This window comes from Antechinus flavipes, chromosome 3 (assembly GCF_016432865.1).
Source record: "Antechinus flavipes isolate AdamAnt ecotype Samford, QLD, Australia chromosome 3, AdamAnt_v2, whole genome shotgun sequence".
Taxonomy (NCBI): domain Eukaryota; kingdom Metazoa; phylum Chordata; class Mammalia; order Dasyuromorphia; family Dasyuridae; genus Antechinus; species Antechinus flavipes.
This window is the reverse complement of record NC_067400.1, coordinates 571,611,132-571,633,460: the sequence shown is the minus strand read 5'-3', so window position 1 is coordinate 571,633,460 and position 22,329 is coordinate 571,611,132. Positions and strand designations below refer to the sequence as shown.

The window sequence follows — 22,329 nt, the reverse complement described above, 5'->3', positions numbered from 1 at the left end:
TCACTGTTTAAAATTTCAGAAAGTAGATACATGATTTCATCCATGGAGTGTTTCTTTCTACCTAGGCAGAATGAAACCATGCAATGCTCTAATGAGCTTTTTCCTGAATCACTGTGGTCTTTCTATTCTCCATTTTAATTTATCACAAAGGGGCTGGCTTTGATTTCAAGAATCTTCTGAGATTGAAATAGAAGTGATCTTAAATCTTAGAAAATCAACAAATTACTGTAGTTCCTTGTGCCTTGGTTTCTTAAGTGGTATAGTGAATACTGAATAGTGGATTAGATAATCTCTCTCAATTCTCTCTAAAGAGTCTAAAATTCTCTCAGACTTGGCAGAATCTCAAGAGAGAAATGGAAACCTCCCCCTTCCCATAAAAATAAGTGGTGTGCTTGGTAATTTTGTTTCTTCCTAGAATTTTATGGTTTATGATGTTTAGAGAAACAAATAGCACAGCTTTCCAGTTCCTGAAGAGCATAATATCCCTCTTAGATATGATACTGAGACTTTTTATGGGAAAGAGAAAATATAGCAAACAAGAACAAATGTGGGAAAAGATCTAGAGATCTTACTGGTTGAAGAGTCAATATAAGTAACAAATGAGGTACAGCAGAGAAAAAACCATAAAATCTTAGGCTGCATTAAGATGGAAATAATTTCCAGGATAAGAAAATGGCTATTTTATTTGTCCTTTAATGGAGGAACTCAAGGCAATATGTAGGAGATACAGAGTATATTTTAGTTTGGTATATGAAATATCTTGCTCTTATTTAAAGCTAACTAAAAAGGGAAATGACTACTACTAGTGATCGTTCAGCAAAGGCTAGATTCTTTTTCATGGGGATGTCTAGAGGAAGAGTGAGAAATCTTTATGAGATATTTTCTACTGAGATGTAAGAATTAAGGGATGCCCAAAGTAGAAGTAGTGGGACTCATGCAGTGAATAAACAAGCAACCTCAATTCTTGTTCTGCCTCTTCTCCTGAACAGATGTGTAATCTTGAGAAAGTGATCTTTCTTATTTTTCCCTTGTGTAAAAGGAGAGTTTGGGTCAGATCATCTTTAAAGATCTTCAAAGCTCTAAAATTCCATAATGTTAGGTGATACCACAGCTCTTAATAAAGGGCATTTTCATATGGGTTTTCCAGTTGAGAAATTTAGAGGCCTTGGGTTACTCTGTCCTTATGCAATGCTGAGATCCCTAGACTCCATTATTTCTTTTTCCTTTTCCCAGGGTCCTACTGTCTCAATGTTCCCAACTTCAAACCACAGTTCTGTTACTGAATTTATCCTGCTTGGTTTCTCCAGTGACCCTTCCTCAAATAGGATCCTTTTCATCATCTTCCTCCTTCTCTACCTCTGCTCAGTCCTTGGCAATGGACTCATCACCATTCTGATCTGCCTGGATTCTCATCTCCACACCCCTATGTACTTTTTCCTCAGCATCCTCTCTGTACTAGACATGGGCTATGTTAGTACTACAGTGCCTCAGATGTTGGTACATCTGCTTTCCAGTTCTAAGCTCATCTCCTTTGCAGGTTGCTGGCTACAGATGTACACATTTAGTGCTTTTAGTCTCACCGAGGCCATGTTCTTTGTGGTCATGGCCTATGACCGTTATGTAGCCATCTGTTTCCCACTGCGTTACATGCTCATTCTCAACTGGGACCTATGTGTATGGTTGGTGGTAGGGACCTGGATTTCTGGCTTTTTCTTTTCCCTAGTTCATACCATTTTTACCATGAAACTTCCCTTCTGTGGTCCTAATATGGTCAATCACTACTTCTGTGAGGGTCCCTCAGTTCGGAGCCTATCCTGCATGGACACACATCTTATTGAGATGGTAGACTTTGTCCTGAGCATCTTCATGGCATTAGGCCCTCTGTCCCTTATTCTGGCCTCCTATGTCCGCATCACTATGGCCATCCTCAAGATCAAATCTACCCAAGGAAGGTATAAAGCTTTCTCCACTTGTGCTTCACATCTAATTGTGGTCACTCTGTTCTATGCACCTGCCATATACATTTATATGAGGCCCAACTCCAACTACTCCCCAGAGAGAGACAAACAGATCTCACTTTTCTATAATGTGTTCACTGCCCTGTTCAATCCTGTGGTCTACAGCCTTAGGAACAAGGACATAAAGGCAGCATTCATAAAGGTAGTAATGCAGAACAGAGTAGTCTGGTGAGGAGAAAGTCTTGGACTAGAGTATTCTTTCCTTTCCATTTTCTTTTTGAAACTGAATTTCCTTATCTCACCCAGGCTAGAAGTATAGCCACCACTTTTGGTACCAACCCTACCACTAATCAAGACTCTTTATTCACTCTCTTTTTTAATCTGGGCCAGTTTGCACATCCTTAGGATGTCTGGTTTCCCCCATCTATTTACCCTCCAAGCCCCTGTTCCTGAGGGCTTCACTCTATTGTTGCTACACCTTATATAGTCACCCAATTGGCTTTAACCCTTTTATACCTTAGATTTCCCCCCTTAGCCTCCCCTCATAGCAATAACTACAAGTATGTGCCTCTACACTGAGCAAGCCAGATCAATACATTTCTGGTAGGCTTGGGATCCTTGCCTGTGACCTACAATAGAACTGTATTACCTTCAAAAGTTAAGTTGCACAAATCTGACTTCAGTTAATCCTCATCATCCTCCTTATATCAATGGTACAGGTCTAGGCTGGATTCTGACTCTCTTCTCACACCCATAACTTAATCTCACAGAAGTCCTCCTCATCTATAGATTGGGGAGAATAACATTTGCCAATAGTTCCCTCACAGGGTTATTGTAAGGAAAGTACTTTTCTTTTCTTATAATTCCACAGTGGAGTTAGTATAATTACCCAGTAGTGATAGCACACAGTAACATGGAAGTATCTGGGGTCCTTACCATATGCCTTCCTCTTATTGGAGCTTATTGGAGACATAAACTAGTGGGGACCATGAAATAATTCTTGCTCACAGCAGAAGAAGAAAGATAATGTACCTGGGGAATCAACTAGAAACCTTACAAGTGTTGCCCCTTATCAGGGGCTGATGGGAAATTCAGTTTTTCCTACCTGGAGGGAGAGACTGCAATAGGAAAACACATAGAAACCTGGGAACATTGGAACATCATGGCAAGATGCACATAGGAAGGCAAGGGAAGGATGGTGCTGCCTTGAACTTAATATAATCATGAATAATTAGACCCTTTCCTGCCTCACAGATGCACCTCAGGACTTAACTGTCTGGAGAGAATTGCCTCTCTCTATACTTTAGTTAATCCCTCTATACTTCTTCTTTTGATGCTTTATTGCATTATGAAAAAATGGGATCTGGTACCCTTACAGTTAATTATTTGATCTATGTAATTTTATAATGTGTTCCATTTCTCTATAAAAACAAAGTAATTTTCATTTTACTTTGGGTGAATGTTTACTCTCAATGAGTATATGGGTTTGGGATTTGAGGTGGGGAGGAAGAAAAGAAACCTTTGGACAATGGCCTTAACCTTAACTATGACCTTATCAAAGTTATATGTCTCTCTCTGTCTTTCTCTCTCTTTCTCTCATTTTCTCTCTTTCAATACCTCTACTGAGTTCTCTTTCTTTCCCTTCTCTTTTTTTCTTTCTTGCTCCTCACCCCAAACATCTTGCCTCTGTCTCATATCTATCTCTGAAAAATCCCTCTCCCCCTTTTCGCTTTCTTTCTCAGTCTCTTTCAATCTTTCTTTCCCCTTGTTTTCTCTTTCTTTTTCTCTCAGACTGTCTCTCTTTTGCTTTCTGTCTCTCTCCTTCCTGCTTTCTCATTTCTCTCTCTCTATGTGTGTGTAGCTCTGTCTCTCTTGGTGTCCCTGTTTTTGTTTCTCTGTTTCTCTTTCAGACACCCCCTACAATCCCCAGACACACACTTAATCACACATATACAACACCCCACACACACACCAAAAGAGAACCAAGTACTTTTTTTTCCTTTCCCACTCATAGCCTATAACTACTGTAGCAGGTAAGAAAAGATCCAAATTCCAATGCCAAGAACACTTACAGGTTTCTTCATAATGGGACTGGAATTTAAGCTAATCTTTGAATGGGCTGGTAGTAGTGCATGAAAAAATGGAGAGAATTCTGAAAGTAACAGGGGAAAGTAAAGAAATAAGCATATTTCTGCCTCTTGCTACTCATGTGATTTTGGGTCACTACTTGCTCCACTCTGGGATTTATTTTCTTCTCTAAATTAAGGAGGCTGGATGAGATTATTTCAAAAATGTTTTCTAGCTCTAAAGCCAAAAGTTCTCTGATCCAAAGGCAATGAGGCAAAAGTTACACTAGGTAAATGCTAGAAGGGAAGAGCTAGAGAGTGTTTATAATTTGTAAAACACTTAGCACTGTGCCTGGTATCTAATAGTGTTCTATAAATACTTATTCTCTTTTCCCTTCTCCATCTCTGTTCCTTCTTCTACTAACTGTGAACTGGGAAAGATACAAAGATGACTGAAATACTGCCCTTGCTTTCATGGATCTTATTGTCAGAGGGGGCAAAAACTAGTCACACAAATGATCCAAGAGAGAAGGTGATTAGAGTCTTTGGTGAGACACAAATTTAGCTTGGTTTCAGTAGGCATTCACTTCTTAGTGTGTGCCTGTCAGTAAGTAGGTAAGAGATATAGAAAGATTTTGAGGTACATACTGTAGGATTATTCTCCCAACTGCCTTTGCACAAACAGTTTAGGTCTGAAGAGGGCTATTAACCCCTCTGTCTCCCAGGTTTTTAAAGGTAAGTTGGAGGAATGGTAGCTTCTAATACTATCACTCAGGAGCCTCCATTCAGAGTTCAACCAATCATTTGACCTCAACGAGCTTTGCTATGATGTTAACAGAAACATTAGAGCATGGATAGAACATATTCTTTCTTTGAAGAGTGTGAGCACAGGCTTAAAATTCAAAGATAGTTAAGCACATATATAGAGAAGACAGAGGGCTGAGGTTTTTTTGTGGGCTATTGGCCCCGTTTCTGCAGAATCCCCAACAAATTCACATTGGGTATCTGCAAAGATGGATGAATCATTCACTTGCTCAGTTGGGCTGGCTCCTTGCTGGTTGAATGTATCTGCTTATGGGAAGATCTTCTATGAAGCCAGTCAAGCAGTTCACTCAGAGGCTGTACTGATCCCCCCTACTCCACCAGACTTGTCTGTTGCCAATTTTGCTGGTCTCTGCCACCAACTTTAGTTACTGAAGTATCTCTGATGGTTTTCCTGACCTCACAAGGTGCTAACCTGGTCTGTTCTGTCCTTGAATATCTATTCAGTGAAGATCAGGAAAGAATCAGCACAAAGACAAAAGAAAAAAATGCCCACCAAAATTAGTATTATCCTAGGAAATTATAGACACCAGGTGACTGGGTGGGGGACTACAGCTTGACACTGTCCCTTCTTCACAACTTTTTTTTCCTTTCTGTTCTGCTATGTTATGGAAATGATTGCTTTGTTTCTTAAGTTCAGAATTAAATAAAATTTTGAAAGCTATTAAAATAAGAAGGAAGAAGAGGACCTGCTAAGTTAATAACATGTTGTAGTGATGTTAGCTGGATTTGAAGTTAGGAGAGACCAGGGTTTGAATCTCACATCTGGGACTTACCAACCACAGTCATCCTTCTCCAACCTCAATTCTTGACTCTCTCATATTTCCCTGCCAAGTCACAGAAACCTCTTCACCTAGATATTTTGCCTTGGAAATACTTGCTGCCCCTGCAGCCCTTTCCTTTGATTACTTGCAACATATATTCTAAGGAAAGCTCCTAGACTAGCCATGTCTTCATTTCTGCCCTCGGCTCCAGTTTTGTCTCTGGACTTTCTCCACTATATTTCTTCTGGTTATCTTCCTTTTCTCTTTTTTCAGCTTTTTTAAAAGATGTATTCTTCCCCCATTAGAATGTAAGCTTATTGAAAACAGAAACTTCCTTCCTTCCCTCCTTCTTTCTTTCTTTCCTTCCTTCTCTTCTTTCTTTCCTTCCTTCCATCTTTCCTTCCTTTCTTTCTCCTCCCTTCCTTATCTCTCCCTACCATCTTCTTTTCCTCCCTCCTTCTATTCTCTCTCTGTCTTTCTGTTTCTATCTGTCTGTCTTTCAGTCACTCCTTGTCTCTCTCTCTACCTTCTCTCCTCCCAGTTCTTAGCACTGGGACTAGCACATAGTAAGTGTTTAATAAATGTTTGTTGAATTGCCTTGTCTAAACTACATGAACCTGTAAGCAAGATACTTTACCTCCCTGCGCCTCCATTTCTTTATCTGTTATTTGGAGATAAAAATCCCAGTAGTACCTACCTCATAGAGATGCTCTGAGGTAAAAATAAATGAATGAAAAAGCATTTGTTAATCATTTATTATTTGCCAAACATTGTGTTAAATCTTGGGGATACACATCCAAAAAGCAGAGAAAATGCCTGGCTTTAAGGTGGTTATATTCTAGTTGAGGAAAATAACAAATATGGGAGATTGGTGGCCAATGAAGGTATTTTGTTTTTTAAACTTTTAGGATTTATGAGTGAAGCTATAGGAGAGAATGTTGAAATGCATTTTCCAGTAGCAAAAGCAACACTAATTTGATTAAAGTCCAGAACTGAAAGACTGTGATGACAGAGTTCCTGGAGATAATACAGCATTAGGGCAGAAGTTACTGAGCTGAAAGGCATGATTTCTAGAAAACTTAATGTTTATAAAGTGCAATGCAAATATTATTTTTCATTTTCCAGTGGGGTCCAAATTCCATTTTCTATTTATTACTTTCTAACTAAACCCCACTCCTACTCCAAATTTCCTGAATTCTGTTCAGAGCATCTCCAATCTTCCAGTTATCCAACTGTGTAAACTGTTAGACATTTATCCTGGACTCTCCCCTTTCCTTCCCCCATATACAATTAGTTTCCAAGTCTTGACAATTCTGGCCTCCCAATGTATGACCCACATATTCCTTTCTCTCTGCTCATGGTTACTGTAGGGCAGACCCTTATCATTTCTTACCAGGTGTATGAAAGAAAGTGTGCTTTCTAATTAGCATCCTTACTTCCAGTCTCTCAGTTCTCTACATTTTACCTGGTTCTCTTGACCAAAGGACTCTGAAGCTGCATGAGGCATGAAGGGCTACTTTGGAATAGTACCTATCCAGAATCATTGCTTTTGGGCTATATAAGGCATTTTTTAAAATTATCAAACTAAACACAAGGACACATTAACTCAAGGCTAAATCATTTGGATTCAATAGCATAATGAGGTAGAAAAAGAAACACCACATAAACACAAGAGGATACTTTTCTATAGATTGCTATGCTCTGAATTGCATATGACATGTGAATTTTGCATTTAATTGCAACACAGGGTGTGATGCCCCCTGACTTTTCAGAAAGGCTGAGAATGCTCCCAGTGGGGATTGATTGCCAAATCAGGCACATCAGCAGGTTCCCTCTCTGGGCTGGAGGTTCTTACACCTCGCTCAGAATTCTCCCGCTATCTGTGACCTTCTACATAAATGTATATGTACCAAGTGGTATAGCACCAACTTAAAGAAGTTGAGGAAATAGGAGAAAATAGCAAAACTATACTATTGGGATACTTCAACTATTCTCTTTCAGAAACAGATAAATAAAATCACAAAATAAATAGGGAAAAATAAGGAGGTGAAAATAATTTTAGAAAAGTTAGAAATGATAGATCTTTGGTGACAAATGGGGATAGAAAAGAATATATTTTTTACTAAACAGTAGATAGCACCTATACAAAAATTCACTATATATCAAAGCACAAAACACTCAAAACAAAATAGAAAGGAAGAAATATTAAATGTATCCTGATATAACTTCTAGGGGAGACTACAATAATTTTAGGATACTCTTACCTTAGTGGGATTCTATTCTGTCAGTCTGTCAGTAGTTCTAAAGTTGTCTGGCTTTGGAATCTGTAACTCTGTGGTTTCCCACCTACAACCAAGAATACTATTGTTCTAACAATCTGTTAAGAAACATCACTGCTTGCTGGTCAGTGATTATCAAATTCTGGAGACTACACCTTGCTTCTATCTCTGGGATGTAAAATTAGCCTATCTATAATATGAAGAACTAGATAAATGTGTCTCTTTGTTTCTCTTTCTTTGCTATAATCTCTAGGAATTTAGACAGCTTCAATTGGCCTTACAATTAGAATAAACTTTGCTTCTTGACTTGGGAGATGGATTCAAGCCTGCAAAATCTTTTGAGACACCTTGTGATACTAGTATCTGACCCCAAACTTTTGGAGTCCTTTACCAACCTTTACATTTGGGGACATGATATGGGGAGAGTCTGGCCTCTCCTGGCTTGATTCCCTCCTTGTCAAGGTAAGAAACCCCATTTTTTCTCCCTCAATCCTGTAGCTGGGACACCCCAAGCTAATGAGAGAAGGCTTGTCTGGGTCTTTGTGAGTTCCATGTTCAGCATGTTTTCCTTGATAGGGGATGCCCAGACTTGGAAATTCTTGCAATTTTAGGCACAATTCCTAGGGAACCTTTGCCACCTTTTCACTTTCTCTGGGATATCAGAGGATACAATACTATAATATAATTTTTGGTAAAATTTTATGGCTTTTGACAAAGATGGGGCAATCCTCTTTCATGCAATTTTGTGTCTGTGTCTTTGCGCAGAATGTCTGTTTTATGTTTGTTCTATGAGCTACATGTTGCTATCTGGAAAGATTTAAAATGCAACCAGCAAGAAAAAACCACTATGCTATACTTAGAATGCAGGGAGGATTTCATAAAAAGCCTCATCTTCTTCTGTGAGCTTCAGCTCTGGTCAAGCTGGGGGCTACACAAAAAAGTTAGCTAATTAAAATTAAAATGACATCTTAGCAGATTCTCAAAATTTTGAAAGCAATGATTAGGATGTTTGGCAACTAGTCATTTTAAAATGGCAGGAAAAATTCCTGAAACATTGGGGATCATTCCAGAAACTTGTGTCATTCCTAAAGAAAAGAAAAACAAGATAAATAACAACTTTTCCTTAACATTTCCCTCCTGCCTTAGAGTTGGCTGCCACAATCCTTCTAATTGAGGAAGCCCCCAAGCTCATCGTAGGAAAACCATTGGAAGTTTTAATCCCCCTCCCCCACTAGAGTCAGAACATTTTGGAAGCTAAAGAGCACCAGTGGCTCACTAGTGGGAGGCTTACCAGATATCAGGCTCTCCTGTTAGACATCCCCGACTTGACTCTCTGGGTTTACCACACTCTTCACCCTGCCACCCTGCTCCCTGATAACATTCAATCGGGGGGGACATTCATAATTATGAAGAACCTTTAGATTCTGTCTACTCCAGTTGATCTGACTTGAGGGACATTCTTCTTGACAATTCACATGATGAATAGTTTACAGATGGGTTCAGTTTTCTTGAAAATGGGGGAAGGAAGGGCAGTTATTCTGTGGTGATGCTCAACAGCCCCTTAGGGGATAAACCACTATTCTGGGACTTCTGTCCAGAAGACTGAGCCCATTACCCTTACTAGGGCTTTGGAATTGGGGAGAGGAATGAGAGTGAACATCTCTCCAAATATGTTTTTCATATTTTACATGCTCATGGAGCTATATGGAAATAAAGGGAACTTTTGACAGCAAAAAAATCTCCTGTTAAATATGCAGGGGAAATTCTACAACTATTGCAAGCTTTCCATGAACCTGGAAAGATTTCTCTTATGTTTGTAAAGGATACCAGAAGGGAGATTCAGTTCAGGCCAAGGGGAAAAGGCTTACAGATTCAGATGCCCATGCTGCTGCCCACTTGCCCCTAACCATGGCATCTTTAATTCCCTAGCTCCCTGACTGTTACACCCCTTAATGTAGCTCAGGAAGGGGCACACCCTTTTCCTCTCTGGGCACACCCTCAGGACAATGGCCCAACCTTCACTTTTCAAATAACTCAAAAGGTGGCTGAGGCACTTAAGATTACTTCTCATTGAGACTTGCATGACCTGATGCTGGGTGAAGTGAGCAGAACCGGGAGATCATTATACACTTCGACAAAGATATTGTATGAGGATGTATTCTGATGGAAGTGGATTTCTTTGACAAAGAGACCTGAGTTTCAATTGATAAATGATGGACAGAAGCAGCTACACCCAAAGAAAGAACACTGGGAAACGAATGTGAACTATTTGCATTTTTGTTTTTCTTCCCGGATTATTTTTACCTTCTGAATCCAATTCTCCCTGTGCAACAAGAGAACTGTTTGGTTCTGCAAACATATATTGTATCTAGGATATACTGCAACATATCTAACATATATAGGACTGCTTGCCATCTAGGGGAAGGGGTGGAGGGAGAGAGGGGAAAAATCGGAACAGAAGTGTGTGTGAGGGATAATGTTGTAAAAAAAAAATTACCCTGGCATGGATTCTGTCAATATAAAGTTATTATTAAATAAAAAAAATCTTGTTTGCAAAAAAAAAAAAAGATTACTTCTCATCTCCTCAGTCTCAGTCTGCTGGGAAGGTGGAACATCCTTAAGCAAGTCGTTACTAAACTATGCTTGTAGACACCAGAGAATTGGGCGCAAACTGAAAGGTTCCCCCTCCATCCCTAGCTGTTACTTGTTCTCTCTCAGATATTCCTGAATATTTCTGTGAACCTATAGAAGACCTGAAACTACTCTTCCACAGCACTCCTGGGCACACTGGAAACACACTGGAGAGAGAAGGGTGAAATTGCCCATGTCCTTCTCTCCCTCACTCTAGCTTTCTTTCTTGTTATTTTCTATTTTTTCCAGGTGTACCCTAAACAGTACTCCAAGAATGAGAGCTTTGCTCCTAGTATTTTCTCTCCAGCTAGCTTGCTGTCACTCTGTGTTTCCCTGCCAGTTGGGAGATAACTTGTTAGTCTTTAGTCAGGCTAGGGAATTCCCTGGGCAGTAGGGCATTCAGAATTGTTAGGTGTGCCCTCAGCATCCTCAAGACAGCCCACATATAAGACCTGCTGCATTATTTACAAAGGCTCCATCCCCAAATGTCACCATCTTCACACTGGATGCCACCCCATTTGTACTAGCTATCACACCTACCAGAATAACTTTAATCTGACTCTCCCCTGTGTTTTCTTGCTGGAAAGGAGCTCTTAACCATATACTAATTATAGGATATCCATTCCAAAATTATTCTGGCAAACTCACTTATAATGCTTCTACACCACCTTCCTTGAAGCTTCTTTACAACCTCCTGAGAATTAACATTCCTATTGGTAGATTTATTTCCCCCAGACTCCAACCTATGAACTTCCAACCATTTGCTTAGCCTGAATACCATCGGCTAACTAATTTAGACACGTGGCACCCCTGCGAATGCTTCTGCCACTATCTTCAAGTTGTGTGCTTGCCCCTCCTCAGTCTGGACCTCAATAGTCAGGGACAATGCTACACAGCTTCAGAAGATGAGATCTCCATCTCTTTGTCCCAAATGAATTAGGGATGCAGACTTCTTAAGAGGGAAATGATGTAATATAGCTTCTAGGGAAGACAGCAATAATTTTAAAGTCTCCTGACTTCAGGGGGCTTCTATTCTAACAATCTATCACTAGTGGTTCTAATGTCTTCTGGCTATGGAATCTATGACCCTGAGGTCCTCCACCTCCAACCTAAGAATACTATTGTTCTAACAATCTGTCAACAAACATTATTGTCTGTTGGTCAGTGATAACCAAATTCCAGAGACCACTCATTGCTTCTATCTCTGGGCCATAATATTAGCCTATCTATAAAATGAAGAACTAGATAAATGTGTCTCTTTGCTTCTTTGTCTTTGCTAAATTCTGTTGGAATTTAGACAGTTTCAATTGGTGTTACAATTACAATAAATTTTTCCCTTTGACTTGGATATAGGTTCAAGCCTGCAAATTCTTTTGAGATATCTCTTGACAGCAGTCTCTGACCCCCAAAATTGTCTCATTCTCAACATACCCTTTTCAGACCATAATTCACCAAAATTCTATTCAATGAAAGGAAGTAGAAAATGGATTAAAATTAATTGGAGACGAAATAATTTAATTCTAAAAATAAATGAGTCATCATTTATAAGAAAAATAAGAATAAGAATAAGAAGACCGTATACCAAAATTTATGGGATGCAGTCAAAACTGTATTTAGAAAAAATGTATTTTCTAAATTATCATATCAATAAAAAGAAGAACAGATCAATTAATTGGGTCTACAACTAAAAAACGAACAAATTGAATAGCCCCGATTAAAAAGCAAATTGGAAATCCTAAAAACCAAAGGTGAGAGTAATAAAAGTGAAAGTAAGAAAAATATGAGCTTAAAAAAAAGAAACCCTAGGAGCTGGTTTTATTGGGAAAAAAAGATGGATAAATCCTTGGTTCATATGATATAAAAAAGAAGGAGAAAACCCAATGTCCAGTATCAAATGAAAAGATTAAATTCACCACTAATGAAGATGAAATTAAAGTAGTTAGGAACATTTTGTCCAATTATGTGCCAATAAAGCTGAAAATCTGAGTGAAACAATAAATATTCATGAAAGCATAAATTGCTCAGATTAGCAGAAAAAGAAATAGAATACTTAAAAATGCTATCTTATGAATCAGACCAGGTGAAGATTTCTCAAAAAATCTATGAGACCTTACGTCTCTACAGGGCAGAAAAGGTTAGATCCTAGGTCTAAGCTTCAGGAAGCTACATGTCCCACAAGAAGTAGACAGCATTGCTGACCCTTGGTCATTGGTTATTTCCTTTTCAGTTCATTCAATGAACCCAAGTCTTTTGCTAATAATTCACTCCCTGTTTCTGGTCCAAGGCCACACACACCATGCTGGGTTGCTCAGTTGGTATGCTTGGACTTCTTGCAAGGACTGAATAAATGCTTTCTGTTTGTATCTGAAAATGCTTCTGAATAGAAACATTGGGTAAATTTGGGTAAGGGGGTATAGCACCCTGGCCCTCACACTTAGGAGAAAAATTGAACCCATAATCAAAGAATTCTTAAAGAAACAAAATCCTGGGGCAGCTAGGTGGCACAATGGATAGTGCACTGGCCCTGAAATCAGGAGGACCTGAGTTCAAATTTAACCTCAGACACTTAAGACTTCCTAGCTGTGTGACACAGGCAAGTCACTTAACCCCAATTTTCTCAGCAAAAAGCAAAATAAATCAAAAAATTCCCAGGAACATAAGTGCTCATAAGGGAATTTTTCCAAACATTTAAAGAATAACTAATTCTATTACTTATATAAGCTATTTAGGGGAAATAGGTGAAGAAGTTCTACCAAATTCCTTTTATGACACAAGTATGGTATTCATACTTAAATCAGCAAATCAAAAACAGAAAAAGGAAACAGGAAAAAAAACTACAGACCAATTTTCCTATTGAATATTGATTCAAAAATTTGACCAAAATACACGCAAGATAATTAAAGCAATATTTTTTAGAATTGCACATAATTACAAGGTGGAATAGATATAATCATCTGAAAGAACAGAAGGCCAAGAATATCAACAGAAGTAATAAGGGAAAAAATGCAAAGAAGGGGGCCTAGTAGTACCAGATATTATACTGTATTATAAAATAGCAACCATCAAAGCTATCTGGTACTGGCTAAAAAGTAGAGTAGTATTTCAATAGAATAAATTAAGTTTGCAAGGTATAGTTGTAAATGACCATTGTAACCTAGTACTTGATAAATCCTAAGGATCTTAGCTTCTGGGATAAGAACTTACTATTTGACAAAAACTGCTGGGAAAAGTGGGACACAATTTGGCAAAACTAGGTACAGATCAACATCTAGCACCGCATCCCAATATAAAGTCAAAACAGGTACACGATTTAGTTATAAAGGTTATACCTTAAATCAATTAGTTATAAAGGTTATACCTTAAATCAATTAGGAAACCAAAGAATTGTTTACCTGTCAGATCTCTAAAGAAGAGAAAAATTCATGGCCAAACAAGAGATAGAAGATATAGAGAGTTTTATGAAATGCAAAGTAGATAATTTTTATTTTAGTAAATTAAAAAAGGTTTTCACAAATCAAAGCAAAGCAACCAAGATTAGAAGGAAAGAAGAAAACTGGGGAACAATATTTACAGCAAATACTTTTGATAAAGGCTTCATTTTTCACATATAAAGAAAACTCAGTTAAAATTTTAAGAATGGAAATCAATCCCCAGTTGATAAATTGTCAAAAGATATGTACAGATTAGTGAATAGTGAATTATTCAATGTGGGAGGAGGCTGAGAGACTTGACATTCAGTTCTCTCTCTATAATAGGGCTTCTTAACCTAGGTTTCTTGGATGGCAATCAACTCATAAACTTCAGGGATGTCTGCCAATTTAGAGGAAAAAATATATTTACATTTCAATATAACAGACTTCCTTTGTAAAGTTATGTGTTCTATTTTATATATTTAAAAGCGTCATTCTGAGAAGGGTTTCATAGGCATTACCAGACTACCAAAAGAGTTTTCTAATGTAAATATGGTTAACAACCCCTAATTTAGATATACCTAGGGCAGAGGGCAAGGGGAAGGAAAAGAAAAAGAAATTTACATGATAATTTTGTTTTACATTTGAAAGAAATTATAAGTTGAAAACACTACATTTGCAGATTCGTGCACAATCACCTTTTTTATTGTTATGGGCCAGAACTCTGTACTTGAAACAAAGATTCTTACAAGGTGTTAAGTCAGTAGAATTGATAATACAATGGTTATCTAGTTTAGCCTAGTGATTAATAGTTCTCTAGTTCAGTCTGATTGATTTAATCTTACAACAAATAATCGTTCCCTTGTGATATAATGATTGCCTTATACTCAGTATACTGGAAATGATCTAATTATAATAGAGCATATAAACTGGGGCAAACTCAGCCAGACTTGAACTCAGAGACAGATTCATTCCATTTCCCACCTTTGTGGTGGCTGGAGGCTGGAGCACAGCCCTCAGACTCAGAAATTCACTCCATCTTATACCACCGTGGTGGCTAGCCTGTCCTCCTACATTTCCTCCACTGAGACCAAGCTAGCCTGGTCCCCAGCAAGGAGAGAATAAAGAATTTGGACTTTATTCCCTGGCTATTCTCGTGGTGATTAATCTGCTGAAAGGAAGGCTGGTCCAGAAACCTCCAGAAAACCAACCAGAACCTTACATATTGGTATCTAAATGTGGGACTAAGGATTTAAATCGAGACTGACAAGATCTTGAGTTCAGTGGAAAAGTCTCCATGACCCAGAAATTAGAATAAGTACAAAAATAGACAAAAAGGAAACTTTGTTAAAGGCTAAACTAGTATTTCAGCTGAAATGGGACAAATGTTTAGAAAGGAGCCCTCTCTACCTCAAGGAGAATGTGTAGAAAGCATGGTTATATCATAATTTAATAACCAAAGTTTGATTGTAACTTGGAAGCAGATCATTGAACTCTTCAAATATTAAAATACACATTTCCTTGGTTCTCTAAGGAAAAAGAATTAGATCCAGATGAGTGGAAATTAATAGGAGAGCAACTAATAGAATATTACAATGATAATGGTCCTAATTCAATTCCTAAAGAAACATTCTATACATATAACTTAATTCAATTGGCTTTAGGAAATTACATAAGTTATAGAATAAGGAAAAAGAACAAAGGTCAGGAGGGGGAAGATACTGACAAACTGGCTGAATGAAGAATTAGACAAGAAAGGAGTTAAGTACAATTCTGATGAAATTAAGGACTGTGGTGCTTCACAGCAGGAGCCATTAGGGATTCCCCATCCCCTGACCTACCCCCCTCAATTAACCCTTCATGGATGGAGGGAGAAAGAGGAAGGAGAGGGGCAGTGATACAATCATCACCTATGAAGCAGCCTATGGCAAGATTACATAAGTTACTAGTTAAAGCAAAAAAAAAAGAAGGACAGGATATTTCTGATTTAAATATAAAAGCATACCCTGTGATTGAAGTGCTTGACTCTTCAGATCAACAAAGGAGAAGATACACTCCTTTTGATCTGGAAAAAATTAAAGATCTGAAAAAGGGTTGCACTCTTTATGGAGCTACATTGTCTTATGTTAAATGGTATTAGAGAATTCGGCTTATGAAATTTTTACCCCTAGTCATTGGAAATCTATAGCAAGGACATGTTTAGAACCTGGACAAAACTTGTTGTGGCTTTCAGAGTATAGTGAACTATGTAGAATAACAAGCCCAACAAAATAGGCAAACTGAAGTTAATATACAAATAACCTTTGACCAACTATCAGGTAAAGGTAAGTATGCAGATGCTTTAGCACAGATTAATTACTCTTTGATAGCATATGAGCAAATTGCTGATGCTGCTATCAAAGCATGGGGTTCCCTCCCAGGAAAACAAAATAGAAGGGAAGTCTTCACGAAAATAGAGCAAGGTCCAAATGAACTCTTTGCTGATTTTGTGGGATGTCTGCAGACAGCTATCACAAGAATGATTGGAGAAAATGCAGCTACAGGAATTATGATAAGACAACTGGCTAAAGAAAATGTTAATGAGGTTTGTGGAAGAATTATATAGGGACTACACAAAGATGTTCCTTTAGAGGAAATCATAAGACGCTGTGCCACAGTGGCCACAAATGCCTTTTATACTCAGATTATGATGCAGAACATGGGAAGACAGGGTCCCTCTTAGCAAGGGACTTCCAGAGACAGTGCTTTCAATGTGGTAAAATACATCATCTGAAAGCTCAATGTGGGCATAGAGATAGAGTGAGAAGACAGGGTGAGAGAACAAGACCCAAAATCCCATGTCCAAAATGCAACAAGGGCTTCTACTGGGCCTCAGAATGTGGATTGACCCAGGGAAATGAGAGGTGGGGCCCAGCTTCAGGGCCCCAGGAGGGGCATGATGGCAGCTGAAGTTACACCCAGAGAGTCTTTAGAAATTCAATATTAAGACATATCAATCAGCCAAAAAGCAATCTGATGGAAGAAAGGGATTACATGATCTATTGGCCAAGAAGCAATCAAATGGGAAAAAGGGATTGCAATTAGGGAAAATAAAGTTGTATGCAGCAGGGACTACTGAGATATTCCCTGGAGTGGTAAAATCTGTTCCTGTCCGGCCTATGGATCCTTTGCCTGCAGGCACAGTAGGCTTGACCATTTCACCTCCTGAGAGTGCTTACAAAACAATGTTCATCCATACACTGATGTGGGAAACTGGAGAATGTATAGCTAATATCCCAGTCACTAATACAGGTAGACAATATGTGACTTATTCGCCAGGAGAAGTAGTAGCATTAGGTTTACTGATACATGGCCTCTAATTGGCAATCTGATGATAGTTGCCCAAATTCTGATTCCAAGCAGCAGAATCCAGGAATATTCCGAACTGTAGCAGTTACATCTGACCGACCTATACTCACTATTTATGTAAATGGCATACCATTGGAAGGGTTAGTTGACGTGGGAGCAGATTGTACAATCATTAGAGGTGCCAGCTGGCCCAATCACCAGCCAAAGATTAAGACAGACACCTATATATCTGGCGTAGGAGGATCAATAGCAGCAGAAGTTAGTGCAGCCCCTATGAGATGGACAATTGAAAGTGAAATAGGAGTTTTTACTCCTTTTGTAGTTGAAAAAATCCCCATCAATCTGTGGGGAAGAGACATTTTACAGCAGTTAGGATTACAATTGAATACTTCCACTTTTTAAGGCAGGGCTGCTGTTGAAGGCCTGCTTGCACTCTCCCTGGTTCCTATTCAATGGAAAACTGATACACCAGTGTGGATAGAATAGTGGCCTTTAGGTAGCAACAAAATTCAGGCCTTAGTAGAAGATATAGTGCAAGAGAAGGACACTTGCAACCTTCTCTAAGTCATTAGAATTCCCCTGTATTTGTTGTAAAAAAGAAATTTGGAAAATGGAGGATGCTCACTGATTTAAGAAAGGTAAATGAACAGATGGAAACTATGGGAACTCTTCAGCCTGGCTTCCATCTCCTACTCAGTTGCCTAGAGAATGGCCTCTCTGGGTTATAGACATTAAGGACTGTTTCTATTCTATCCCTCTAGATAAAGAGGATATGAAAAGATTTGCCTTTTCAGTGCCCAGCGTTAATTTTGCTGAGCCTTATAAAAGATATGAATGGACAGTTTTGCCACAGGGAATGAAAACTAGCCCTACTATGTGTCAAATGTATGTGGCTGCTGCTCTTACTCCAGTAAGAAAAGCATTTTCAAAAGTTATGTTATTATATTACATGGATGATATATTGCAATGTGTGCCTCAGGAGTAAATGTTAGAAGCATGTTTACAAAAGATCATAGAAACACTAAGGAACTACAAATTGCATATGACTCCAGAAAAAATTCAAAGACATGCTCCTTTTCAATATTTAGGATATGAAGTATACCCTAAGGACTTAGAGTAAAAAAGTTTTCTTTAAGAACAGAGAAGCTGAACACCTTAAATGATTTCAAAAATTGATAGGAGATATCCAATGGATGTGTCCAGTGTTAGGCTTGACTACCTATCAATTACAACCATTATATGACATTTTAAGGGGAGACACTGCTTTAAACTTACCAAAAAGAAGCTCAAGAGGCTTTGAGAGAAGTTGAACTGGCTTTATTCAACATGGTTGAAAGAGTTACTCAAAAACCCTTGGAAATATCAGTTTTTGCTACAAAAGAGGCACCCACAGTGATCCTTCATCAAGGAGACAGTGTGATAGAGAGGGTGAACCTCCTGGCACAACCAGAACAAAGCCTTACTCCTTACCCAGTGCTTTTTTATTTTTTTAATTTTATTTCATTAAATTTTATTTAATTATAGAATTTTATTAAAGGCCATTAAGCGAGCAGTACTATTATCTGAGATAAGATCTGACAAGATATACATTTTTAATACTAATGCACAAATTAATGTGTGCTGTGAAACCATCCCAGAGTGGCAAATTTTATTAGCCATGGCTCCAAATTTTACACACAGGTCCCCTTTCTTTCTCTTCCTCCCTGTGTAGTATTTTCGAGTTTGGTTATCTTGGGGTCTCTGGGGCAGCCTTCTTTTCAATTCAGTAATGACCACAAGACTAGCCAGTGGTTAAGTCCCAAATTCTTTATTATCTCCTTCCTGAGGCTGGGAAGCTTTCTTAGAGGCCTTCCAGAGTCTTGATTTCAGTGGAGAAACTAAGGAGGAGATCCTGTCACCAAGGTGGTGTGAGATGGGATGAATGAATTTGAGTCCAAGGATTTCTGCTTCAGCCTCTAGTCCGCTTGTCTTCTCTAGCTCTCCATCTGTATGAACCTAGGGGAGGCTTCTAGTTTATATGCGCTACAATGAGTATAAATCAATCATTATATCACTAAGAAACCATTATTTGTTGTAAGATTAAATCAATCATACTGAACTTAGAGAACTATGAAGCACCATGCTAAACTAGATAACTGTTGCATTTTCAATTCCACTGATTTAGCACCTTGTAAGAATCCTTGTTTCAAGTTCAGAGTTCTGGCCCATAATTTCCCTGTTCATATTATATTCATAATGAATATGGGATAATAAGAAAGCTCTTTCCCTTTCTCTTTCTTCCATGTATATTATTTATTTCTACAAACTTCTGATAATAAGAATTCCCAGGAAACTTATTCTTGGTATATTGTCTGGGGATGAAGTTAAGTAAGGCAAGAGGAGGCAGCGCCTCCTTGGAGGAGCTGGAGGAGCCAGGTGTTTCTCTCTCTGCTTTCTCCTGGGAGAACTTGCTATCATGTAGCAAGTTATTATAAATCACAAATTTTGTATCATTAAAAACCTTAGTTGATTGGGCAATGGGGATATAGTTTCTCCTGTCACCAGTGAACAAGGGGGCCCTCTCCTTAGACACTGTTTTACTCTTTGCCAGAAGTTGCCCATCATCTCTACCCTGGCAGAAAGTGTTCCTCTCTCTGAAAAAAGCAGCAGTAACAAGACCAGGGTCAGGGACACTGAGTGAAATTCTAGAGGAAGAAAAGTTGGGAAAATAAGTCCATGAATACCCTGGTGTCCAGATATTGCCTGGTGGTCTGTTGGAGTGGCCTGGAATCCCCTGGCCTTGCTGATGACAAAGATCCTTTGTCTGGTCCCCATTCAGTCTTCTTAAAGAAACTAGTAACCTGTCCACTAAAGGTCTTCGTGTTTCACCTTCCAGAAGGGTGAGGAAATGGTTCTGTCTGAGAGGGATGGTTTGATTAGGGGAAAAGAAGCAAGGAGAAAGGAGAAGAGAAAAAAGAAAATGCGGAGGCTAAAGAACCATAGGAAAGAGGATTTGGAGAGCATCAGGGGTCAAGCTGCAGAACTGATCAAGAGGCTAACAAAAACTTAATCATGATGATGGAGGAAATGTGAAGGCAGAGAGGAAAACCTTTAATCCCCTTCATCCTCATATTTTCTTTATTTCTATGCCCTCGTGTTGGAAAATCAGATATTTAAATATTCAAAGATTATTACCTCCTTTTCAGACAGGGAAACTGAGCTCCAGAAAGCTTACTTGGAAGGCTTGAGGTTACCCTAGTAGCAAATAGCTGAACCAAAATTTTAAATAAGGTACTCATGATTGTACTATAGAGAAAATTTAAGATAAGATCTCATATACTTCATCATCATTTCTTCTCTTTATTTTCTAGCTTTTCTCCTGTCTTTCAGACCATGCTTTCTTTAACCTTCACTTAATATGCTAATCCTCTAAGGCCATAGTTTCTACTCTTTTCTCTCCAGGTATTCTCTCACTGTCTGCCTTCATTGACCTCATCTACAAATATAATTAAGACTATGACTCAAATTTTTATCTAGAGCTCTGATTGTACTTTCTCAGTTTATATAGATTTCTCTCATACTTCTCCACTTAGAGGGATATCCTGACAATAACTTAGGTCAGTATGTCCAAAACAGAACACCCCTCCTTCTGCAATCCATCAATGAACTTCTCTTTTGGACTTCCCCATTTCTATGGTTGACACTACTATGTTCTTCCCAGCCAACAAGGTTCAAGATTACACATTAACTCCAACTGGGTAACGTATGCAATGTACTCTCCAAAACTTGTAGTATCACACAAATCAAAAGTCAGTTGCTGCTATTGCATATTCTTTTTTGCCCTACCAACCTAGTCAGTAGATAAGTTCTGCTGATTTTACTTTTAAAATAACTCTAGGGTCCATCCTTTCCCCTTTACCCATATAGAAAAGTAGTCAATTGCAAACTTTCATTACTTCTCACCTGGACTCATTAACAATTCCCTCATTCTTTTCCCTGCCTCCAACCTCTCTCATGTGAAATTTGCCCTAGAAATACTGACTAAAAAGTTCAACTGAGAAAGGTCTGAGCATATAACATATATATGTGTGTATATATACACATGCATATATATACATATACATAAATATATGTATATATATGCATGTGTGTGCATATGTATTTATATAAATATGTATGTGCATATATATGTGTGTATGTGTGTGTGTGTGTGTGTGTGTGTGTGTGTGTGTGTGTTTAACTGAGCAGATAACTTCTACTACAAGAATTATCCCTGAAGACAAACTGGAGATATATCATCCTTGATAAAGTTAAGTGCATTGACAACCTCTGGTCTTTTGCTTATTCTCCTTCCATTGCCTAGTCTTCCCTCCTTCATACCTCCTCAACTGTCCAAATTCTATTTGCCCAAGAATCATGGCATATTAGGGCTGGAAAAGATCTCAGCAACCATCTGATCCAAACCATACTTGAGAAGGAATCCTTATTATTCTATACATGATAAGTAGTCATGAAGTGTCAGTATGAAGACCTCCATACTGAGGAGTATGGGAATCAGCTAACTCCAGAAATAGACCATTTCCCTTTTAGATAGAGAATCCTTTTTCTAAATATATGCTTAAATTCGCCTCTTTCCATCTTCTACCTATTAATAAACTATAGAGCCAAAATGACCAAATATAGTGGTTCAACCCTTCTAATAATAGTCAAATTGCTCTCCTGTACCTTCTGAATCTTAACCTTTGAAGGCTGAATATTTCCAATTCCCTCAATTTATCAACATATATTTTAGCTGATCTTCATATTTCTTAGATATAATTTTATTAGGAAATACTTCTTTATCATTGATTAAAATTTCAGGAAGGAGATGCATGATTTCTTCCATAGAATGTCTCTTTCTGCCTAGGCAGAATGAAACCCTGCAATGCTCTAATGAGCTTTTTCCTGAATCAATGTGGTCTTTCTATTCTCCATTTTGATTTATCACAAAGGGGCTGGCTTTGATTTCAAGAGTCTTCTGAGATTGAAATAGAAGTGGGCTTAAATCTTAGAACAGTTCAGCAAATTACTAA

The 22,329-nt window shown here is 38.3% G+C and overlaps 1 protein-coding gene across 1 annotated transcript; it reads left to right on the top strand.

The window, feature by feature from the left end:
* Positions 1–1,248: 1,248 nt before the first annotated feature.
* Positions 1,249–2,190, top strand: LOC127555564 (olfactory receptor 2A12-like). Its single transcript, XM_051987955.1, has one exon. The coding sequence runs from the start codon at positions 1,249–1,251 to the stop codon at positions 2,188–2,190; it is 942 nt and encodes a 313-aa protein (XP_051843915.1).
* Positions 2,191–22,329: the final 20,139 nt, after the last annotated feature.